General features: G+C 37.6%; 1 protein-coding gene across 5 annotated transcripts in view; it reads right to left on the bottom strand.

Annotated features, from left to right (window-relative positions):
• Positions 1-24,959, bottom strand: part of MAGI2 (membrane associated guanylate kinase, WW and PDZ domain containing 2) — a 1,357,869-nt gene that overhangs the window by 594,814 nt on the left and 738,096 nt on the right. For all 5 annotated transcript variants that reach the window (XM_054505318.2, XM_045864809.3, XM_064575358.1 and 2 more), the window contains exon 3: positions 5,014-5,133. In XM_054505318.2, coding sequence (XP_054361293.1) covers positions 5,014-5,133 — 120 coding nt within the window. The remainder of the gene's footprint in view (positions 1-5,013; positions 5,134-24,959) is intronic.

Here is a 24,959-nt window from a genome sequence, read left to right as displayed (position 1 = left end):
ATTTATGTAAAATTTGTTGTATCTCTTCTCTCATCATGATCTGCTTAAGTTAGTTTCATAGAAAATTATTTGTACTTAATGATTTTTTTAAAGATTTTTTATTTGCTCATTTGAGAGAGAGAGAGAGAGAACGTGCCAGCAAGAGCATGAGCAGGGGGGAGGGGCAGAGGGAGAGGAAGAAACAGACTCTCCCTTGAGCAGGGAGCCCGATGCAGGGCTTGATCCCAGGACCCCGGGATCATGACCTGAGGCAACGGCAGATGCTTAACTGACTGAGCCACCCTGGTGCCCCTAATAATTTTTTTTACAGGATTTTATATGCTACACCAGGAAGGACCATACTTTTATGTATAGAAGAGAACATATTGAATTTCATAGTCCCTGTAATAAAATTGTTTAAGAAGGTAGGTGTGCTGTTTGCAGTAGGCTCAAGCCATATATGTTAGGTCCATGATTAGGAGAAATCACAGAATTGAGGTGAAGGTGAGTGCCATATTGGTACTATATTCTGTAAGGTGCCCAAATAATTTGCTGGTCTTGATTTAGTCTTCTTAAGAATTGGGGCAATATTACAATAAGCTTATGTCTATCTAAAGGAAACACTGAAGTTTGGGATCAGTGGCTTCTTCAATAGATAGAAAAATAGCTTTGTTTCCATTTAAAAGCAAAACAGCAAAATACTGTAGTGGATGATATGACAGAAGTGCTGCTCTGGAACATGACTGTGGATGATCTCAGTAGATGAGTTAATGAAATGAGATTCCAGACACAGCTCAGGAGACATGGGGTTAGTTAATAATGACATTCAGAACAAAGGTTGAGGCAAATAACTGGTGCGAGTGGTCAGTGAAACCATGAATGCAACATTCCAGACAAATGGAAGAGGTAGGTCAGGCAGGATTCACGGATTTAGAGCCATGGGTAATTCAGCACTTTGGACAGTTCCCAAAGACAAGGCTTCCTTCCAGGCACTTAGAGTACTTATCCTTTAGATTACCAGATCAACTCACTTATTTAGACCTCTTGGTGTCTCATTCATACCTTCATGTGATCTTAATCCTAAAGGAATTATCTGCATTTAACAGAGCTCTGTGGTCTGTGTTTCATATGAAGCCTACACCTTCAGTCCTGACATAAAGGTTCATACTGTCTGTTACTTGATTTTATGTCAGGCTCACCACTGGGCTTTGTTCTATTAACTTAATTTTAAACTTGACTCAATATGAAAAGGTAAGGATGGGATCATCCAAGTCATGAAAAAGAGGTTGTTTACCAAGATCCATCAGAACCAAGTCCGTTGGGCCATATGCATGCAAGGGCACTCAGCAGCTGTTGTATAGCAGACTGAAATGAGGTGTTAGACTGAGCAAGGAGTTGGTGCTGCAGAGAAGAGACTTTAAGAATCTGCTAAAACTCTGCCTAGGATCATGTGGCATAACTGTAGATAGTAACTCAAGCACACTAAGGCCTTCCTTGCAGCCTCAGGTAAGTAAAAGAATTGCTCTTTTGGAGCAAGTAATTTGAGCCAATTTCTAAAAGGTAGATCTGCAATTCAGGACAGTCCATTTTGTTTCTAGTCAAAGGACAAACTGCATTTTATTTACATCTATTCACCAAGATTAAACTTAGAATTATTGATAGTAAGACTAAAATCCATACATATGAGAAATACTTAAAAGAATATATTCTTCCTCTTAACTACTTTTCAGGTAGGTGTCTCCTGTTCTGAAACTGATTGGTGGGGATGAATACTATAAGACTGGTTTTCTCAATGATGGGCATCTTAACTAGATATTTTACAGAGGACTTCCTTGATCTTTGCTAATTAAAAAAAAAAATGAATGGGTTCCCAGTTCCTGACAAGAAATGCACAAGTTAGGTTGCTAAGTATTTATGAGAAAGAAGAAGCAGGGGCTGTCTCCCTACCTCCAATTGCATCAGTAGTCTTGATGTTCTGGTGTGTGGGTTGGAATCAGTCTTAAGGGCCCAACATAGTTAACAGGTCTATAACCTTAACACTGAGAGTAACTCAATTTCTTGTTTTCTTTAGTGGACTTCCAGATATCAAAAATGAATTTTTTAGTCTGGCTGAGGGCTGTAGAGTACTGAGAAGGCATGCGAATGTTCTAGCAAGGAGGAAGGGATGGAGCAATGGCCCAAACACTGCAGAAGGAGGAATATATAACAGAAAAACTAGGACTTTACTGAAGAAATCTTATGAGAGATTGATATCATGAAAATTTGACAAATATAAAAGCTCTCAGGTCTTTCTTTGTCTAGGTGAGCAGCACATGATTGTTATTCTATATATTCTGAAAGTATCAACTGCAGAAAAGGCATTCCTCAGGTTTCCTTGACAAATAACACACTAAGTGGTAACCCTGAGCCTAGCGCTTATGATCAATCTGAAGGAATAATAGTGATTTTCATTAGAATGTCAATTCTACTGGTTCCTCAGCTGTAATTGTAGAAAAATCCAAAGATCCCAAGATTTGAGAATGCTCCCTAGATGTCTGCCTAGATGGTTATGTGACCTGAAAAAGGAGTATCTTATTCATCCAAGTACACCATGTGTATTTGCAAACAATGGTATTGATTCCCCAAAGTCATATATATAAATCAGCCTTATTAGTCAATGATCAGTTCTATGGACGTGGAGGCAATTAACAAGCTGGCACCAAACTTTAGGAAACTAAACTCCCAATACTGAAAAGATGTCTAAAGAAGATTCAGGACAACCCACTCTGGCTCACAAAACTTGGCTACATTTATACAGTTTCGAGATAGTTCCCTCAAAATTTAACTGGAGGGGCGCCTGGGTGGCTCAGTTGGTTAAGCGACTGCCTTCGGCTCAGGTCATGATCCTGGAGTCCCAGGATCGAGTCCCGCATCAGGCTCCCTGCTCGGTGGGAAGCCTGCTTCTCCCTCTGACCCTCCCCCCTCTCATGTGCTCTCTCTCTCTCTCATTCTCTCTGCCTCAAATAAATAAATAAAAAATCTTTAAAAAAAAATTTAACGGGAACCTAAAATTTAAGTAAGACTTTATTTTTTAAATATTGCTATTAAATTTCATGGCATCTAGTTTATCATGAGAACAGTGGAGATTTAACATGAACACTTGGTTTAATTTTTTCACCTTCTATACAGTTAACACAGTCTTTATTTTTACAAACAAAAAGAAAAAGTCATATTGTTAATCATACTACTCTTGGAATGCTCCTTATGTTAAGCCATTGGTTCTTTGTGACATAAATATAATATTTAATAAGGTAATTAAATACAATGCATTATTATTGGCAGACATGCAAACGAATGAATGCCACTAAATAATGTCACAAAGCCTGCTGGAAAATATACTACAAAATTTATTGTTCATTTACTCTGACTTCTTTGATATGAGTATTTTCTATGATTTATATAGTTATTTTTCATATAGTGTAAGCCAGGTTATATGACCAATACAGCTTTTGTATTTAAAATATTTTCTTTTTTTTTTTAGATTTATTTGTTTATTTTAGAGAGAGAGAGCATGAGCAGAGGGAGCAGAGGGGGAGAAAGAGGGAGAGAGAGAATCTCAAGCAGACTCCCCACTGAGCACGGAGCCCCACAAAGGGCTCGATCTCATGACCCTGCGATCGTGACCTGAGCTAAGATCAAGAGTCGGACATTAACAAACTGAGCCACTCAGTGCTCCTGTATTTAAAATATTTTCAATCAACTTCCACTATTATTCATTTTTGACAATATGAATAAGAAACAATACTCAAGTGTAAAGCCATTTTCTTTTCCTGGGTATTTTTGCTAATTTCTTGTAAATGTGGCAATAAGCAAGTAAATGCCTTAGCCATAAAATAGGCATATGTCTCAGCCTAAATTACCTTAGGAGTGTGAAAAGTAAAAGAAGAGATTTTAATACTTCTAACAACTTTAAAATATTAAGTTCTTAAATAACTATAGTCCACTGGGCATCCACAAGTAAATGAAGGGGGAAGTGGACGGCCAAACTGATACCAAACCCAACTTATTTGCTGATGGTAGACCTCAGGTATTTTATGCACTAAGCAGCAATGTATATATTATTAGTTTTGTTTTTAGTATCACTCATTATTAATTATAGTACAGTAAAACTAGATTCATCTTTCAAGTTAATAACAAATATATAAATATAGTTCAGACATACAATAACTGTGAAATATGAATAAAAATAGTGTTCTCTACCGTTTTTTTAGTCATATCATTTTAAAGTTTCTTTATGCATACACAGATACATAATTTCATTAGACATAAACTATATGCATGTAGATGTCACTTAAAGGTAGAAATGTGATCATAGCAACATGTTATTTATATTTTTCAATGCTACCATTCCCCATTTACAGCTAATTCTACTGAGGTTCACAGACACTAACTGGGTTATTTAGTATTTACAGTGGTTAAGTAATAAAGCCAGATTTGGAACTGAGACAGATTCTGGCTCATGTTACAGTGCTCTTTCCACTGAACCGTACTTCCCGCATTCAAGCTTTCAGTGTCATTTACTGTTCATTTTTGATTCGGGTACACAAGGAGACTTGCTATTAGACCAGAGGTTTGGAGAGCATGCAGAGATCATATTTTCCTACTTCATCATTTTGCATGGGAGGCAAGTGAAGGCCAGTGAAGAAACTGAAGAAAACTACACAGAGATAATGAGAGAACTGGAACTCAAGCCCTGAGATGCTCCAGAGATGAAGATAATTTATTTGGAAGAGCACACACAGTTTAGCCTCAGGATGCCATCCCAAGCCTACTTCAGGGGATATATACATATCTCTTGGCATCTGAAGAGTAGAGTTAATCCAGATGTAGCTTAACTTTTTTTTTTTTAAGCAAATATGTTTCTGAAATGACCTCATTAAAGCTCTCAACCCAAACAGAGTAACATGTTGGTAATCTGGTGTCCTAATGCATCTCAATCAAAAGAGAAAAATGTGATGCAACAATGAATACATTTAGCAGTAGAGCTGTGCTTACCTTCATAAGTCCCACTTTCTAGGAGAGCCCCACTTTTCTCCAATTCCATAAAATCTTCAACGGTGATGAAAATATAGTCCACTCCAGGGACCTCACCCTCCTTATGTGGCCTTGTGGTGCCTGAATAAGGAAAATTTAAAAAGAAAGACTCTAAGTGATCTGTTGTTGAACTTTAGAAATACCACCATACTTCTGAATATTCAATAACACTTGTTTGTACATCCTGTGAGTTGGCAGTTTGCATTTGTCCTTCTGTTTGTTTGGAAACAGAAAATAACAGGGGGTAAAGATTAAAGTTAAGTATACAAAGCATTTTTCTTCATCAAGCTTATAAAGAGTTCATTGCCATGGAATGTGGTTGCATAGATTTTTTCTAGTGAAAAATGCAGACCGTTGTGCCTTTTTTGAAGGGGCGTTTTGAATACTGGGCCAGGAGTCTGCTAGCTCAGGAATTTACATATCTCACTTCTATGAATGAACCTTTATTGTACTGTAGATTGCCTTGCTATGGCATAAAATACAATGGAAAATAGAAATGTTAGCAGCATGTCGATTTATCTTTGTATTTTTATAATCTGCTCCTTTGTGAGGGTACTTTTGGTTTTCATTTGTTAATTTGCACCAAAAAATAACTTATATTTGATTTAAAGGAACACAAAATCTTTATTAAAATTAATTACATAGCTGGAATTGGTGATAATTGAGGTAGTATTATAATGCTAGTAATAGTTTCCTTCCTTCCTTCTGGCTTGCCTGTCTGCCTGCTTTCCTTCTTTCCTCCCTCCCTCTCTCCCTCCCTCCCTCCCTCCCTTCCTTCCTTCCTTCTTGCCTTTAGTTCTGACTGAATTGGGAAGTGACATGCTCTAAGGAGTCGCTTCATGGGTCCACCACCCCTGTTTCCTATAGAATGAATGCAGCTTCTGGGGTAAAGTGACGGAAACATCCACCTATGGCTCAGTGCAGCCGTACTGGAGAACTCAAGCTTCCAGACCTGCTGTCCAGTGCATGAGGCAGGAATGAAAACAGAGACATAGTAAAGGCTGTAGGTTTGTTTTCTGGTGCACTTCCTTCTCTGAACATGCCTTAAGTTCTTTTCTTTTTTCTGTGCTACCTAAATAAAACATTTTGTATGATCAGGTTGCAATTTCCATAATCCATATATGCAAATAGTTTACAGAAATACACAGAGGTCAAATATAGAAGCAAGTATTAGTACACTGGCAGGCTTCTTCATGTTTAAAATTTCCTCCATATTCTCTGTATACTACAAAAAATTTTAAACCCTTACATTTAATTTTCAGTCTATGAAATCTTTATGAACAAGGCCATGAAAATAGCCAGTCAGCTCTTCTTTTGGTCTATTAGAATCAAATCTGAGCTGCAAATGAAAGGCATAAACTCATGTCAGAACATACAATGTGTTAGGGAAATTGATTTTTTTATAAAAATGAATAATTTCCATTGAAAACATTTTTTGAAAAGATTTGAAGGCATTATTTCCTAAAATTAAATTTTATAACCCTTCTTTGGAGGTTGCAAAACAATTTTTTCCATGATCACACTTAATGACTTTCCCCTAAATTTGTTATTTCATTTGTTTAGCTGAGCCACATTTTGCAATATTTCTTACTGCTTTCATGTTATAAAATATAAACCTCCCACACCTAGTATGCATAATGTTGTCAAATTAATGTTTCTATGAGAACCTTAATTTTCAATATCCTGACTTTTATATGCTTAACCCTTGTGAATTAAAAGCGCATTAACATAGTTTTTGGTAATCAATTTGTTTTTCTGTTTATTTAGAACACACTTTAATCATTAAGAAAAATCACATAACAAAGATTCAATTTTCCTTCCTAATTTATCTGCATATTTCAGAAGCTACACACTTTGATTAATTAACAGCTTGCAGCATGGGAATGCATTCCTAGCACAATGTGAGCACAGGACCACATGCTTGAAGGCAATTTCCAGGTCTGCTTCTTTTTTTTTTTTTTTTTAAGATTTTATTTATTTATTTGAGAGAGAGAGAATGAGAGACAGAGAGCATGAGAGGGAGGAGGGTCAGAGGGAGAAGCAGACTCCCTGCCGAGCAGGGAGCCCGATGCGGGACTCGATCCCGGGACTCCAGGATCATGACCTGAGCCGAAGGCAGTCGCTTAACCAACTGAGCCACCCAGGCACCCCCAGGTCTGCTTCTTGACCGGAGTTGCTTGCCTGTGTCAAACTCTAGTGAATGTGTTTGTGGTTGTGATTTTTAGGGAGGACCATCAGTACTCTGGTTCACTGGGTAGGTTTTCCATCTCTACATTGCACCTGAGGATAATGTGACTGAGCTCTTGCATTGGGGATACAGACTCCCAATGGCTATATCAGTGTCACCTGTTGCCATGGACCTGCTTGACGCTGGCTGCTTATTTGGACTGGGGGCTCACCTACCTCATTATGGCTTGAAGAAATTCTACACTATAATCCTAAATGCTGCAATTCCCATCTTTTTTTTTTTTTTAAAGATTTTATTTATTTATTTGACAGAGAGACACAGCGAGACAGGGAACACAAGCAGGGGGAATGGGAGAGGGAGAAGCAGGCTTCCCACAGAACAGGGAGCCCGATGTGGGCCTCGATCCCAGGACCCTGGGATCATGACCTGAGCCGAAGGCAGACGCTTAATGACTGAGCCACCCAGGCGCCCCTGCAATTCCCATCTTTGACATCCATCTCACATCCTTTTTTTCATTCTCTTCTTCTTTATAATTATAACCCCCAGCCTCTTGATCTCTTCTAATTTCCCTGGTGTTCCCCAAATATGGCTTCATTTGCCTCTCTAAATTCTAAAGGGCTGGAAACAACCTAGAATCTTATCTCTCCTTTGGCTCATCTTCACCATTTCCCAGCTCTTAATAAGCTCCCAAGTTCACTATTGGATATTTCGTTCATAGACTGTAGTTGCTACAGAAAACCATGAGCATGCACTAAAAAAGCACCCTACAAATTCAGGTTATCCAATATCAGTTGGATACTACTGATGCTTGGTAATCTTTTTATACATCTTCCCTCTCTATGACAATCTTACCATTTCTAATATTCAACTGCTTTGACTTTCAGCAGAAGATATTAGCTCATTTCCTTTTTGGTAAAGTAAGAGATAATCTGAAGTCAAATTCCCTGAAGTTTCTTAATTTGTACTTGCCTTTTCTGCATTATCTTCACCCTTAATTGGAATCATCCATCTATCTTGCTAAGATGAATCTCTTCTCTTCTGCCTTCTTGCAGTTCAGTTGTTTTTTTCTTTTTTTAAATCAGAGTTAAATATACAGATATTTTGAAGATTCTACCATTCTACAGAGTTCAGTGTTTAAATAAAAGCGTACTGTCATCACCACTCCCCACACCATTCCTTTACCCAAATGCAAAGACTTTTAACTCTTTTAGCTGATTCTTTTACTTCCATACATTTAAAATTTATTTAAGATGTCCCTTCTTTTTGTTTGTTTACTTTATTATTTCCTGATTTCTTAGTAAAGCAAAGTGAGGATTCAGCTCTTTTTTGCCCACACTTCTACACATCACTTCCTCCTTCTTACCTCCTCCCATACTCCCAATAAAACAAACTTGTGTTTAGATTACTATTTAATGTTTACAATAATAATACTAGGTAAATCTATTCCAGCTGAACCTTGTAGTGTACTAATTTTCTTTTCTTGCATAACTTTCATTTACTCTAGATTTAATGTTTCCATTTCCAATTTTCCATATATTAATAGATAATTCAATTAATTAACTCCCTCCTTGTTGGATAAATTGACTTTCAACATATACAAGCATATCTGATATTTCATCATGTTTATCGTATTGAAGAAATCACTCCTGGAGCTTCTAGCCTGCTCCAATCCAGACTATGTTGTCCTACGACACAGCCGCCATCCTGGGATCATCTTTCACCATCATCCCGGGCATTCACTTTGCCTCTCCTATGTTGTACTGCTCTCTCCCAGGTCCCATGTCTTTTTTTGTGGCCTAGTTCCTCATTTTGGCAGAGGACATCTGTCAGAAGCTTTCTATCAAAGGTTGCATAGCAGCTACATTTTTTGAGACTTTGCATGCCTGAAAAAGAGTTTATTCCATCCTCATGGGTGACAAATCTGACTCAGCATTTCAGGAAAATATCATAATGAAAACATATTTTCTCTACACTGTTCCTCTGTTAATGTCACCACCATCCTTCTAGCCATGCGTGCTTTGAAACTTTCCCTCAGAGAGGTTTGGCTGGAAATAGATTTACATAGTATTATACCACCCCATGTTTTTAAAAAGGGAAGTGGAAGCATGGTGTAGCAGAAAGGTTTTCAAAGTTGGAATTCAGAACATTTGCATTCTATTTTTGTTTTAATAATTTAGATATGTTGTCCTAGATTAAAATATCATTTGTTTATTTATATATTTATTTTTATGTAATCTCTACACCCAAGGTGGGGCTCAAACTCATGACCCTGAGATCAAGAGTCACATGCTCTTCTGACTAAGCCAGCCAAGCACCCCGATATACGGATGCCCAAAAGACACATGGAAAGATGATCAACATCACTCATCATCAGGGAAATATGAATCAAAACTACAATGAGATATCACCTCATACCTGTCAGAATGGCTAAAATTAACAACACAGGAAACAACAGATGTTGGCAAGGATGCAGAAAAAGGGGAACCCTCTTGCCCTGTTGGTGGGAATGCAAACTGGTGCAGCCACTCTGGAAAACAGTATGGAGGTTCCTCAAGAAATTAATAATAGAGCTACCCTATGACCCAGCAACTGTACTACTAGATATTTACCCAAAGAATACAAAAGTAATTCAAAGGGATACATGCATCCCAATATTTATAGCAGCATTATCTACAATAGCCAATTAGGGAAATAGCCCAAGTGTCCATCGATTGATGAATGGATAAAGAAGATGTAGTACACACATATACAATGAATGTAATATTCCTTAGCCATAAAAAAAAAAGACCGAAATCTTGCCATTTGCAATGACAGGGATGGAGCTAGAGAGTATTATGCTAAGCGAAATAAGTCAGAGCAAGATAAATACCATATGATTTCACTCTTACATGGAATTTAAGAAACATAAAAACAAATGAGCAAAAGGAAAAAAAAAAAAAGAGAGAGGCTAACCAAGAAACAGACTCTTAACTATAGGGAACAAACTAATGGTTACCAGAGGGGAGGTGGGTGGGAGGATGGGTGAAATAAGCAATGGGAATTAAAGAGTGCACCTGTCATGATGAGCACAGGATACTGTGGAAGTGTTGAATCACTATATTGCACACCTGAAATATTACACTGTATGCTAACTGGAATTAAAATAAAATTTTTTTAAATTAAAAAATAGAACATCATTTAGTTGACCATCAGTTGTCATTTGCAATGAGGTAAATAATACATATGAAAGAGTATTAGAAAAAGTAAAAACACGAACATCATGGTAATACGACTGCATTCCTCTTTAGTAATATTAATAGTACTACTAAGAATAATACAATTCTAACAGACATCATTGATGGTATCTTACTTTTGGAATCTACTATAATTAAAGTTTTAAATAAATTAATTTCATTCACACTAACACTTCTTAAAAATAAAAAGTTCTTATACCTAAAGACTCAGGTTGCCATGGTTATTGTCTGGGTATAAAGAAACATAAGTTGAGAGGTGCCTGAATGGCTCAGTCGGTTAAGCGTCTGCCTTTGGCTCAGGTCATGATCCCAGGGTCCTGGGATCAAGCCCCGAGTCGGGCTTCTTGTTCAGTAAGGAGTCTGCTTCTCCCCTGCCCCTCCCCTTGCTTGTGCACTCTCTCTCTCTCTCAGGTGAATAAATAAAATATTTAAAAAGAAAAAAAAGGAAGAAACATAAGTTGAGATATAAATCCATTTCTCTTGATTAACATGCTAAAATGTGAGACACAATGGTTCAATCACTACATACAGGGTGTTTTGTCTTTTGTTAGCAGACATTTAGAACCAGTAGAGTCTATGGACTAGGTTGCAAGAAGTTTCCTATCATTTGCTGAATCATCTGAAAAATGTGAAAGCGCTCATAAAACCTGATTAGTGAGTCATTTAATTTTACCCACCGGCATAGGACCTTCAACAACAAGAGTCAGAAAGCATGATTTCAGATCTACTCATCCAGGAAAAATGATATTAATTGTTGTTAAATCAACTGGCCCCCAGAAGGAGAAAGCAATTGGTTAAATAAAGAGAAAGCAATTGGTGATCTACAAACACCCCTTTGGAAAGAAATAAGATTCTAGAAATAAGGCAAATAATGTGAAATGTGATGAAGTGTTGTACGATGGGTATCTGAAGCTAACGGTAATTCCTATCTAGACTGGCGGAATAGTTAAGTTGAATTTCCTGAAGCAGTTACTTACCTTATTTTTATGCTGAAATAATTATAGTTACTTTCCCAACTCAAATGATTATGAATCGAGAGGTGACAGTGAAGCAACACTCAGCAGTAACAACAAGTTATCCCCCAGGATTAAGAATAGGGTGGAAGCTAGGTAGAATAAGCGAGGAAGTACAGATGATGAATCATAGAGCTGAAAGTTAAACCTCATCTTCTTTTAATGCTCTTCTATATTTTGTTGGGACATTCCTAAGTAGTGTTTAGATAAGTCCAAAATAAAATTATTATCCAGAATATGGTTTATAGATTTCACTCTCTTTCTCCTGGACCACTCCTCCAAAGAAAAAATAAATAGAAAGGGAATGGAGGGAATGCTACCAAATTGAGGCTTTATCTCCTATTGCTTCATTTCTTAAAAAAACAACTTATTTAATAACTGCTAAATTAAGTACTGTATGAATAACACGAGTTAATAAAAGCATATAGCATTTCGGCTCAAAAGACATGTCTGAAGAGAATGAATGCTCCCAAATGGTTAGCTTATTATTGATACATAGTGAAAGCACATCAAGGCCACTGGTCATTTTGTTACCACGGCAACTGGGTTTTTTAAAATTGTTTTTCTACTTTTGAAATGAAGGAACATTGCTCCTTTTGTCTTAGTAAGGAAAGAGCAAGATGTTTGTGGTAAACGTAATTCTGAAGCACATTTTGCCTCAGCCTTCAGATATGTTCTAATTTTAGTAAAGTACTTTAAAAAGCAGTTACTGGATTATAGAAAAGTATTACTAGATAATGGTCAGTGCAGTCATCTCTTGTAATCTCTTTTGGTGTGCTAAAAGTTCTATAGTGTCCATTGCACTGTAGGCACCCCATACACACTTGCTAAAGAAGTGGACTTGGAATCAATCATTAATAGTCAAGGTGTTCTAAGCAGATGGGGCACTGTGTGAGAATCTGAGAAACTGAATTATTTTCTTAAGCATGTTTCGGAATACATTCTCTCTTTATTCCTGGTGTTTCTCAACTGCAAGCTGAAGAAAATAAATCTTGACAGCTACAGTGACTTCCTCTGGATTCGACCTTTAATTAACTTAGATTTCCGAAGACACTTCCTTAGTTTGTCAGTTACTCATTAGCAAGTGTGAGCACCATCACCAGATTTGTGTGTGTGCTTCCAATAAAAACATTCAGGAGATTCCTTGGCCAATGCCTCTAATCAATTTTTATATAATCTGCTTAGATCTTGGGTTTTATTACACTCATTTTCAATCAAATAAAGTCCAGAAGTATGATTTTATACAGACACAGAGCTAAAGTTAGCAAAGCAAATTAAATAATTTGGGTCACTAAATTCCACATGATAGATTATAAAGCAGTGTGAGCTTTATAGATTTCCTATTGGCTAATGGGGAGGGTTGGGTTAAGGTCAAAAAGCAAACCCTGCAATTTGGTTCAGTTAATCACCTATTAGGTATAAGAAGTATTTACTGCCTCAATAAAACACTGCATATTTTATAAAATATTAAATATTTGACAAATCCATTTGCAAAATACCAGTAACTTTGACTTTTCTTCTTAAAAGTATATTGCTCTAAACTTCAGTAATTATTTCAAAACTCCCTTATCCTCTAAAATAGCATGCTGCCAACTATTGTTTAAAGTTGTATTGGCGGGCGCCTGGGTGGCTCAGTCGGTTAAGTGACTGCCTTCGGCTCGGGTCATGATCGTGGAGTCCCGGGATCGAAACCCGCATCGGGCTCCCTGCTCAGCAGGGAGTCTGCTCCTCCCTCTGACTCTCCCCCCCTCATGCTCTCTAACATTCTCTCTCCCTCAATAAATAAATAAAAATCTTTAAAAAAATAAAGTTGCATTGGCATAGCTAATAATGTTCTGTATTTTTCAGACACAGAAGTTTTCGAAGAAGAAACCTCTCCTTGGATATATCTGATATACAAGTTCAGACTAATGTCCCATACGGTACCAATTACTGTTTTACATCTTAAAAGTTTGGACTGAGGCAGTATCATACCCAAACAAATGGTTCTTAAAACGTAGGATGCATCAGAATCACATGCAGAACTTGTGAAACACAGATCGTGTTTCTAATTCAGTAGATCTTGGGTGACACCTGAAAATTTAAATCTCTAACAAGTTTCCAGGTGCTGTTGATGCTGCCAGTCCGGGGACAATGATGAGAGAATCACCACTCTAAGCTCGCTCAGATCTCTGGAAACCCAAACTAAAAGCAATATGAAACTTCATTATCCATTCAACTACAATAACTCATAAGTATGTGGTTTGTGACCTTAGCATTCACCCTAAAGTAATCGATAGCCGTGTTGTGGGTTCAGAGGAAACAAGCCATTCTTCATTTCCAGGTGGATAGGTGAACAGTCATGAGAGGTATACTGGAGCCCTGCAATGCTCTCTTAATGCTACTGCACGTTGCTTTTCCATAGTTCTCTTAGAAGTTAATTGAATTTGGAAGATAATGGACAAATCCCCATTTATGTTTGCTTATAAATAACCTTCATTATTATTGAAAGTAAAATAAACCATCTTGGTCCTATGTATGCAACAATATGGCTTAAATCCTGAAAGACATTGGAGGCTTGAATGTGGCTCACCAGGAGTGGTAAGTGATAATACGGCAAGGAAAAACAAGTATCTGATGCAGAAAATTTCTTGTATTAAGAAAATATTATGGTAGTAATTAAAAAAAAAAGAAGACACAAATGAGAAATTTGGGAATCTCCAACAAGCAAGACAAAATAACGTCTTATTATTTCTCTATGCCAAGGTATCTGATTCACTAAATGTTAAATTACAGCTTGCCTACAACTATACTAATCAGACTCAATCAGGGGATCGGCAGCATGCATGGTGGAATTAGTACCCATAAAGCTCTCTGTTGGAACAAATTATTTAGAAAAATATATCCTTACATCACTTCCATGATTTCACTTATATAAGTATGTCCCTGGTGTAAACATTAGAGAAAACAAGGGGTAGAGGTGAGAAATGTCATTCAAAACTCCTACTTTATCTTATTGTCCCTGTCACTGGAACTCAAAACCCGTGATACTAAGAAAGGCAATGTTTATGTAACACTGTGTGTCAACTATACTCAAATAAAAAATATATGCTATTAGGGATGCCTGGTGGTGCAGTTGGTTAAACATCCAACTGTTGGTTTTGGCTCAGGGCATCATGAGATCAAGCCCTGCATGGGGATCCACACTGAGAGTGGAGTCTTTCTTCCTCCACCCCTCCCACACACACACACTCTCTCTAAAATAAATAAGTCTTAAATATGTATATATATTATTTTAAAAATATACACAATGTTCAGAGTGATTGTTTTCGAAGCTGATGCATGTATATACATTTTCAATTTTAAGGCTCCTACACTCAATGATCATACTTAATTATTGACAGTACCAAGACATCACTGACTGCTGACACACAAGCATCCACACACTGGGGAAAAGCTAGGGCAAAGGGAATGATTTCATAATTGCATAGCATTTGAATCATCACTACTTTGGTGACAAAGAGTTAATAACCTGAATTTTATCCATTCTTTCACACCAAAGTCCATCTTATCCTCTCACTGGCTTGCTGAGAAAACTTTAGCTGCACAATTCTTTTCTCCATCGAAGCTCTGCCTTTATGTCACTTGCATTTACAATCTAGAATAATCCACTGCTCATGGATACAAAGACATGACAAGATGAAATGACACACCCAAGGAAAATCAGATTCCTAAACAGTTATATTCTTGGTTTCTGATCCATTCTCACAATATATAAAGCGATAGGGTAAAGGGACACTGGACTCTCACTTATAAAATATGGTAGCAAACCATAATCTCAAGATTCTTGAACTGATTATTAATTTCCTGAAATTCTTAAGAGAATGAAAGAAGACAAATGCCCCTTTTGTTACCAATTAATTCAGTTTTGAACTTTTGATTTTAATTCTTCAATATTTAATTTAGCTATGTTCTATATCTGGCATTCTATAGGATTAATAAAAAGAGGTTTTTGATTCCCTAATTTAGTATTTAACAGATAATGTTTCAAGATTACATACTGAGCTAAAAGTAAAGAAAGATCAGTGACTTTTTATAGAAACAATATATATTTAGTTTGAAGCTTTTATACTCTCCTTATGTAAAATTAATTTGGGCCAGAACTAAATTGCACAGATACAGCCAGCCTTCTGAGCAATGCAGGGACACTCAATTCTTTGATCTTCATTACACAGAAGGTTTACTGGATCATAAATTTATCATTTTATCTCTATTAGACTCTTGCAATGACATTAACTTTTACTATCACCATATGTCTCTATGGCATTCTATATTCTAAAATGCCCAAGGTAGATGATAGAATACAGAGTCTATAGAATACCAGAAAATCCACAAGAAGGTAAGAAGGCAGTTAACTACTCAGGGATTTCAAAACATCGAAATGCTTTTCAGATTATACGGCATAAGTCACATATTTGAGTGATCAACCTTTATTTATTGAGGTTCTCCAGTATACTTATGTCAAATTATGGAGAGAAGACAAGAATAAGGGAGGAAAGAGAAAGGAAATATAGTGGGTACCCACTAAGTAAGCTGGTTGAGGTGCTCTTTAAGACTTAAACATCAGACATGCAGCCAGCAGCCCTGTAGCCTAGATCTATATGATCCCTTTGGTTTGAAGGATGGGAGGACTCTGTTTCTTTGCAATTATCATAGCCTCCAGGACACTGTGATCTTCTTTCCAGGAAACTGTGTTCCCTTTTTCATTGGACAGCAAATTAAAAGTGATACATGGTAGAGGAATATATATTAGGTGCTGTCAAATAATCATTTTTTACCTTTGTTGGAAATTTTTACATAAAAATATCAGAATAAAACCATTTGGTAACAAACATCTTCAGCTCTATAGACTCTCAGGCCAGTGTTTCTGAGGGTTGCAATTATCATGAGAGATTAAGAGAAGTTTTATGAGTTAAAAATACAAAATAAAATTTTAAGGGAATTTCAAAAGAATGCTAATTAAGGCACTTCTGGCACTAGATATTGAATTAATAGTGAATTATCAAAATAAATATTAGATCCTTTGGAGAAAACACTTGTGATTTTAAATATTTTATTTATTTATTTGACAGAGAGAGACACAGTGAGAGAGGGAACACAAGCAGGGGGAGTGGGAGAAGGAGAAGCAGGCTTCTCGCTGAGCAGGGAGCCCGATGTGGGGCTCGATCCCAGGACCCTGAGATCATGACCTGAGCTGAAGACAGGCGCTTAATGACTGAGCCACCCAGGTGCCCCCAAAATACTTGTCATTTTAGATAGATCCTTCCCTCCTTTATAGAGAACAAGAAAACAAAGTTATCTGCCAGGATTAATTGAGACAAAGTGCAAAAGAGAGACAACATCATCAGTCCAGCAGCTGACTCAGAAACCTACCTGAAAGTACCATGAAAAGTTGGAGAGCTAATATGTAATAGGGTGAAAGTCCTATCATTGATAGTCCTCTGACTTTCAAACCCAAGTATTAAGGACTGTCTTCTAGAAGAAGGGACAAAGAGTCTGGTATTTGAGAAAACTAGAAAGGCGAAGGCTGGCCAACTAGGCTGCAGGGCATTAACAAATCCGTATCAAAATCAACAATGCATGTAAATTTAACGTACTGGAACGAAGTTATGTAGCTCTTTATCTCCCCAAACTGCAACTATTTCTTTGGGCTTTGCCAGCCATACTCTTTCTGTGGCAACTCCTAACCTCTGCCATTATAAATGTAAGCAGTCACAGATAACAGATAAATGAATGAGCATGGCTGTTTTCCAATAAAACTTTATTTACAAGGCAGTGGGCTGAATTTGATCTGCAAGGATAGCTTGCCTACCCCTTTAGGTTTTTCAATCCTTTGTGTCTTGATGCTCTTACCTCCTAGACTTATACTTGTAAACCAACAAGATGCAACTCAAATGTTAGCACGGGAAATCTCAATATGCAGGAAAATATGACCACTTCTGATAGCATGGCCAGTATTAAGTGTAACATTTCACATATATGTCCATTTTTCCTTTGAAAAGTTTCCAAGACATAATGAACCAGGTAGATTTCTAATACACAGAAGCAAAAAGGGGGAAAAAAAACTCTGAGAAAGGCACATAGATATTTGGCTCTCAAGAAGCAAGACAGACTATCCTTAAGCAATTTTTGAGCTAACCTGAATGCATAACTGCAAGAGGATCTATGCATTTTGTGATGCTGCAGCAGAAGCAGAAACACATCTATTCCTATAAGTAAAGTAGTAAATGAGCTTCTCCATGCTGGACGTATTGCACTGAGGGTGCATCTTTGGGTGAAAAATAATGGTATCTTGTTGACCTTGCTGCCATTTTGAGGTATAACTACAATAGCAATGCTTCAGCAGACTATGTACAATTCAGTAGACATTTAATACAGACATGAAGTATTGAGACTCTAAGCGCTTCTAAACTTTTCATGGGAATTTTATCATGTTGTATTTGTAATAGCCCGTATGTAAGCTACACGTTTCCCATGCAAATTAAGTTTCACTTTATTTATAGTAGGAAGTAATAGTCACATTCACATTTTATATTTGAGAAGAAAATTGTTATTATCTGATATAAAGGTGAGCAATTACATGATAAAGTTGTATGTGAAAAATATACAAATGCATATAAGCTTTAAATTTAGGACCAAAAAACTAGCATAATGTATGAAAATAAGACAAAGAGAAGGGGAATTATTTTGGGTTAAGCAACTCAAGATATTTGATTCTGCACTGAATTCCAGTACAATATTGAAAATAACAGAGCTAGAGGGCTTTCTCTAGCTGAAACAGTCTGCTAATTTTTATTTTATTTTTTTTCACTTTTTAATTGTTATGTTAATCATCATACATTACATCATTAGTTTTTGATGTAGTGTTCCATGATTCATTATTTGTGCATAACACCCAGTGCTCCATGCAGAACGTGCCCTCTTTAATACCCATCATCAGGCTAACCCATCCTCCCAACTCCTTCCCTCTAAAACCCTCAGTTTGTTTTTCAGAGTCCATTGTCTCTCATGGTTCGGCTCCCACTCCGATTTCCCCCTCCCTTCATTCTTCCCCTCTTATCTTTTTTTTTTTCTTAACATGTATTGCATTATTTGTTTCAGAGGTACAGATCTGTGATTCAACAGCCTTGCACAATTCACAGCGCTCACCATAGCACATACCCTCCCCAATGTCTATCACTGAGCCACCCCATCCCTCCCACCCCACCCCCCACTCCAGCAACCCTCAGTTTGTTTCCTGAGATTAAGAATTCCTCCTATCAGTGAGATCATATGATACATGTCTTTCTCTGATTGACTTATTTCACTCAGCATAACACCCTCCAGTTCCATCCATATCGTTGCAAATGGCAAGATCTCATTCCTTTTGATGGCTGCATAATATTCCATTGTATATTTTTACCACATCTTCTTTATCCATTCATCTGTCAATGGACATCTTGGCTCTTTCCACAGTTTGGCTATTGTGGACATTGCTGCTATAAATATTGGGGTGCACGTACCCGTTCAGATCCCTACATTTGTATCTTTAGGGTAAATACCCAGTAGTGCAATTGCTGGATCGTAGGGTAGCTCTATTTTCAACCTTTTGAGGAACCTCCACACTGTTTTCCAGAGTGGTTGCACCAGCTTGCAGTCCCAACAACAGTGTAGACAGTTCCCCTTTCTCTGCATCCCCGCCAACATCTGTCGTTTCCTGACTTGTTAATTTTAGCCATTCTCACTGCTGTGAGGTGGTATCTCATTGAGGTTTTGATTTGGATTTCCCTGATGCCGAGTGATGTTGAGCACTTTTTCATGTGTCTGTTGGCCATTTGGATGTCTTCTTTGGAAAAATGTATGTTCATGTCTTCTGCCCATTTCTTGATTGGATCATTTGTTCTTTGGGTGTTGAGTTTGATAAGTTCTTTATAGATTTTGGATACTAGCCCTTTATCTGATACATCATTTGCAAATATCTTCTCCCATTCTGTTGTCTTATGGTTTTGTTGACTGTTTCTTTTGCTGTGCAAAAGCTTTTTCTCTTGATGAAGTCCCAATAGTTCATTTCTGCCCTTGCTTCCCTTGCCTTTGGCGATGTTTCTAGAAAGAAGTTGCTGCCACTGAGGTCGAAGAGGTTGCTGCCTGTGTTCTCCTTTAGGATTTGGATGGACTCCTGTCTCACATTGAGGTCTTTCAACCATTTGGAGTCTATTTTTGTGTGTGGTGTAAGGAAATGGCCCAGTTTCATTCTTCTGCATGTGGCTGTCCAATTTTCCCAACACCATTTGTTGAAGAGACTGTCTTTTTTCCATTGGACATTCTTTCCTGCTTTGTCAAAGATTAGTTGACCATAGATTGAGGGTCCATTTCTGGGCCCTCTATTCTGTTCCATTGATCGATGTGTCTGTTTTTGTGCCAGTACCATGCTGTCTTGATGATGACAGCTTTGTAATAGAGCTGGAAGTCCGGAATTGTGAAGCCACTGGCTTTGCTTTTCATTTCAACATTCCTCTGGCTATGCGGGGTCTTTTCTGGTTCCATACAAATTTTAGGATTATTTGTTCCATTTCTTTGAAAAAAGTGGATGGTATTTTGATGGGGATTGCATTGAATGTGTAGATTGCTCTAGGTAGCATTGACATCTTCACAATATTTGTTCTTCCAATCCATGAACATGGAACATTTTTCCATTTCTTTGTGCCTTCCTCAATTTCTTTCATGAGTATTTTATAGTTTTCTGAGTACAGATCCTTTGTCTCTTTGGTTAGATTTATTCCTAGGTATCTTATGGTTTTGGGTGCAGTTGTAAATGAGATCGACTCCTTAATTTCTCTTTCTTCTGTCTTGTTGTTGGTGTATAGGAATGCCACTGACTTCTGTGCATTGATTTTATATCCTGCCACTTTACTGAATTCCTGTATGAGTTCTAGCAGTTTTGGGGTGGAGTCTTTTGGGTTTTCAACCCAAGTATCATATCATCTGCAAAGAGTGAAAGTTTGACTTCTTCTTCGCCGATTTGGATGCCTTTGATTTCTTTTTGTTGTCTGATTGCTGTGGCTAGGACTTCTAATACTATGTTGAATAGCAGTGGTGATAGTGGACATCCCTGCCGCATTCCTGACCTTAGGGGGAAAGCTCTCAGGATTTCCCCATTGAGAATGATATTCGCTGTAGATTTTTCATAGATGGCTTTTGTGATATTGAGGTATGTACCCTCTATCCCTATACTCTGAAGAGTTTTGATCAAGAAAGGATGCTGTACTTTGTCAAATGCTTTTTCTGCATCTATTGAGAGGATCATATGATTCTTGATCTTTCTTTTGTTAATGTATTGCATCACGTTGATTGATTTGCGGATGTTGAACCAACCTTGCAGCCCAGGGATAAATCTCACTTGGTCGTGGTGAATAATCCTTTTAATGTACTGTTGGATCCTATTGGCTAGTATTTTGGTGACAATTTTTGCATCCATGTTCATCAAGGATATTGGTCTGTAATTCTCCTGTTTGATGGGGTCTTTGTCTGGTTTTGGGATCAAGGTAATGGTGGCCTCATAAAATGAGTTTGGAAGTTTTCCTTCCATTTCTATTTTTTGGAACAGATTCAGAAGAATCAGTATTAATTCTTCTTGAAATGTTTGGTAGAATTCCCCTGGGAAGCCATCTGGCCCTGGGCTTTTGTTTGTTGGGAGATTTTTGATGACTGCTTCAATTTCCTTAGTGGTTATAGGTCTGTTCAGGTTTTCTATTTTTTCCTGGTTCAGTTTTGGTAGTTGATACATCTCTAGGAATGCCTCCATTTCTTCCAGGTTATCTAATTTGCTGGCATAGCGTTGCTCATAATATGTTCTTATAATTGTTTGTATTTCTTTGGTGTTGGTTGTGATCTCTCCTCTTTCATTCAAGATTTTGTTGATTTGGGTCATTTCTCTTTTCTTTTTGGTAAGTCTGGCCAGGGGTTTATCAATCTGGTTAATTCTTTCAAAAAACAAGCTCCTAGTTTCATTGATCTGTTCTACTGTCTTTTGGTTTCTATTTCATTGATTTCTGCTCTGATCTTCATTAGTTCTCTTCTCCTGCTGGGTTTAGGCTTTATTTGCTGTTCTTTCTCCAGCTCCTTTAGGTGTAGGGTTAGGTTGTGTACTTGAGACCTTTCTTGTTTCTTGAGAAAGGCTTGTATTGCTATACACTTTCCTCTTAGGACTGCCTTTGATGCATCCCAAAGATTTTGAACAGTTGTGTTTTCATTTTCATTGGTTTCCATGAATTTTTAAAATTCTTCTTTAATTTTCTGGTTGACCCATTCATTGTTTAGTATGATGCTCTTTAGCTTCCATGTATTTGAGTTCTTTCTGACTTTCCTCTTGTGATTGAGTTCTAGTTTCAAAGCATTGTGGTCCGAAAATAGGCAGGGAATGATCCCAATCTTTTGGTACCGGTTGAGACCTGATTTGTCACCTAGGATATGATCTATTCTGGAGAATATTCCATGGGCACTAGAGAAGAATGTGTATTCTGTTGCTTTGAGATGGAATGTTCTGGATATGTCTATGAAGTCCATTTGGGTAGTGTGTCATTTAAAGTCTTTATTTCCTTGTTGATCTTTTGCTTAGATGATCTGTCCATTTCAGTAAGGGGGGTGTTAAAGTCCCCCACTATTATTGTATTGTTGTCAATGTGTTTCTTTGCTTTTGTTTAATTGCCTTATATAATTGGCTGCTCCCATGGTAGGGGTACAGATATTTACAACTGTTAGATCTTCTTGTTGGATAGACCCTTTACGTAGGAAGGAGAGAACTTCCCTAATTTGGGGAAGGAAACAGGCATTAAAATCCAGGAGGCACAGAGAACCCCTCTCAAAATCAATAAAAATAGGTTAGTTAATGTATTGTATCATATTAAGAGTCCTTCCTCATCTTTTATTACAGTCTTTGATTTAAAACCCAATTTGTCTGATATAAGGATTGCCACCCCAGCTTTCTTTTGGTGTCCATTAGTATGGTAAATGGTTTTCCAGCCCCTCACTTTCAATCTGGGGGTGTCTTTGGGTCTAAAATGAGTCTCTTGCAGACAGCATATCGATGGGTCTTGTTTTTTAATCCAATCTGATAGCCTGTGTCTTTTGATTGAGGCACTTAGCCCATTTATATTCAGGGTAACTATTGAAAGATAGGAATTTAGTGCCATTGTATTGCCTGTAAGGTGACTGTTACTGTATATTGTCTGTGTTCCTTTCTGTTCTCTGTTGCTTTTAGGCTCTCTCTTTGCTTAGAGGACCTCTTTCAATATTTTTTGTAGGGCTGGATTCGTGCTTGCAAATTCCTTTAGTTTTTGTTTGTCCTGGAAGCTCTTTATCTCTCCTTCTATTTTCAATGACAGCCTAGCTGGATATAGTATTTTTGGCTGCATATTTTTCTTATTTAGTGCTCTGAATATATCATGCCAGTCCTTTCTGGCCTGCCAGGTCTCTGTGGATAGGTCTGTTGCCAATCTAATGTTTCTACCATTGTAGGTTACAGATCTCTTCTCCCGAGCTGCTTTCAGGATTTTCTCTTTGTCCCTGAGACTCGTAAGTTTTACTATTAGATGTCAGGGTGTTGACCTATTTTTATTGATTTTGAGAGGGTTCTCTGTGCCTCCTGGATTTTGATGCCTGTTTCCCTCCCCAAATTAGGGAAGTTCTCTGCTATAATTTGCTCCAATATACCTTCTGCCCCTCTCTCTCTTTCTTCTTCTTCTGGATCCCAATTATTCTAATGTTGTTTCATCTTATGGTATTGCTTATCTCTCGAATTCTGCCCTCGTGAACCAGTAATTGTCTCTCTCTCTTTTTCTCAGCTTCTTTGTTTTCCATCATTTGGTCTTCTATATCACTGATTCTCTCTTCTCCTTCTTTATCCTAGCAGTTAGCGCCCCCATTTTTGATTGCACCTCATGAATAGCCTTTTCGATTTTGACTTGGTTAGATTTTAGTTCTTTTATTTCTCCAGAAAGGGTTTCTCTAGTAACTTCCATGCTTTTTTCAAGCCCAGCTAGTATCTTTAAAGTCATGGTTCTGAATTCTAGATCCGACATTGTACTAATGTCCGTATTGAGTAGGTCCCTGGCAATTGGTACTACGTCTTGTTCTTTTTGTTGAGGTGATTTTTTCCATCTTGTCGTTTTGTCCAGAGGAGAAAAGATGAATGAGAGAACAAAATGCTAACAGGGTAACAACATCCCCAGAAAATATACTCTAAACAAATCAGAAAAGACCTGAAGCAGTGGGAAAAGAAAGGGAAAGAAAGAAAAAAGAAAAAGATAAAAACAAAAACAAAACAAAACAAAATAAACAGAATATGATCAAATATGATCAGGCTCATGCATAGATCAGTGCCACACAGTAGATTTTGGGTGTATTTTGGTCTGTTAGAAGAAAGTACCTCACAAAATTTTAAAGAAAGAAAAACTTATATATGTACAAAAATAAGGGTTGATATGATGAAGGGATGGAATATGACTGTAAAGATGAAAATTATAAAAAAATTTATAAAAGGAATTTATAAGAAGTTGTTTGAAAAAAGAAAGAAGAGGATTTAAAAAAAAAAGAAAAAAAAGGGATAGAATGTGATCAGGCAGTAGAGTAGAACAAAACCATACACTAGAGATTTAGGGTATATTTTGATCTGTTAGAAGAAACTATCTCAAAATTTTAAAGAGAGAACAACTTATATATATATATATGCCAAAAATAAGGGTAACTACTATGAAGGGATAGAATATGACTCTTAAAAATGAAAAATAAAAATGTTTTTTTAAAAAAGGGATTGATAAGGTGTTGGCTGAAAAAGGGAAAAAGAAAAATTCAAAAAAAAAATGTTAAAAAAAAATTAACTTTGAAAGACTACAGAATCATGTTAAAAAAGCCATGGATTCTATGTGCAGTATTCCCCTAGCGCTGGAGTTCTGCCGTTCTCATTGATCGGTAAACTTGGTCTTGGCTGGCTGTTCTCGCTGATCTTCTGGGGGAGGGGCCTGTTGCCATGGTTCCCAAATGTCTTTGCTGGAGGCGGAATTGCCTGCCCTTGCTGGTCCAGGCTAAGTAATCTGCTCGGGTTTGCTCTCTGGAGCTTTTGTTCCCTGCAAGCTTTTGGTACAGCTTTGAGGAGGAGAGTGAAAATGGCGGCCTCCCAATCTCTGCCCCAGAGACCGAGAACTCGGGGCCCCGCTCCTCAGTGAGCCCCCAGAGAAAAGCAGTCAGTCACTCCCGTCTCCCCGGTCTCCGGCTGCACTCTGTGCTCACCCAGCCTGTGACCAATCATTTCTATCTCTGGAACCCGACCCCGCACGTAGTCTCCAAACCCAGCAGATCCCTGCGGTGCGCTCCCGCACCTCTCCTTCCAGGGGAAGAAGGTGAGTCTCCCCGTATCTGCCGCTTGTTAGGTCCCTGCTGGAGGAGCAGGGGCCCGACTGT

Source organism: Mirounga angustirostris, unplaced genomic scaffold, assembly GCF_029215605.1.
Source record: "Mirounga angustirostris isolate CCGP_5_RB_7025 unplaced genomic scaffold, mMirAng1.0.hap1 SCAF_12, whole genome shotgun sequence".
Classification (NCBI taxonomy): domain Eukaryota; kingdom Metazoa; phylum Chordata; class Mammalia; order Carnivora; family Phocidae; genus Mirounga; species Mirounga angustirostris.
Note: the sequence above shows the minus strand (reverse complement) of the source record. Positions and strands in the feature narration are given on the sequence as shown.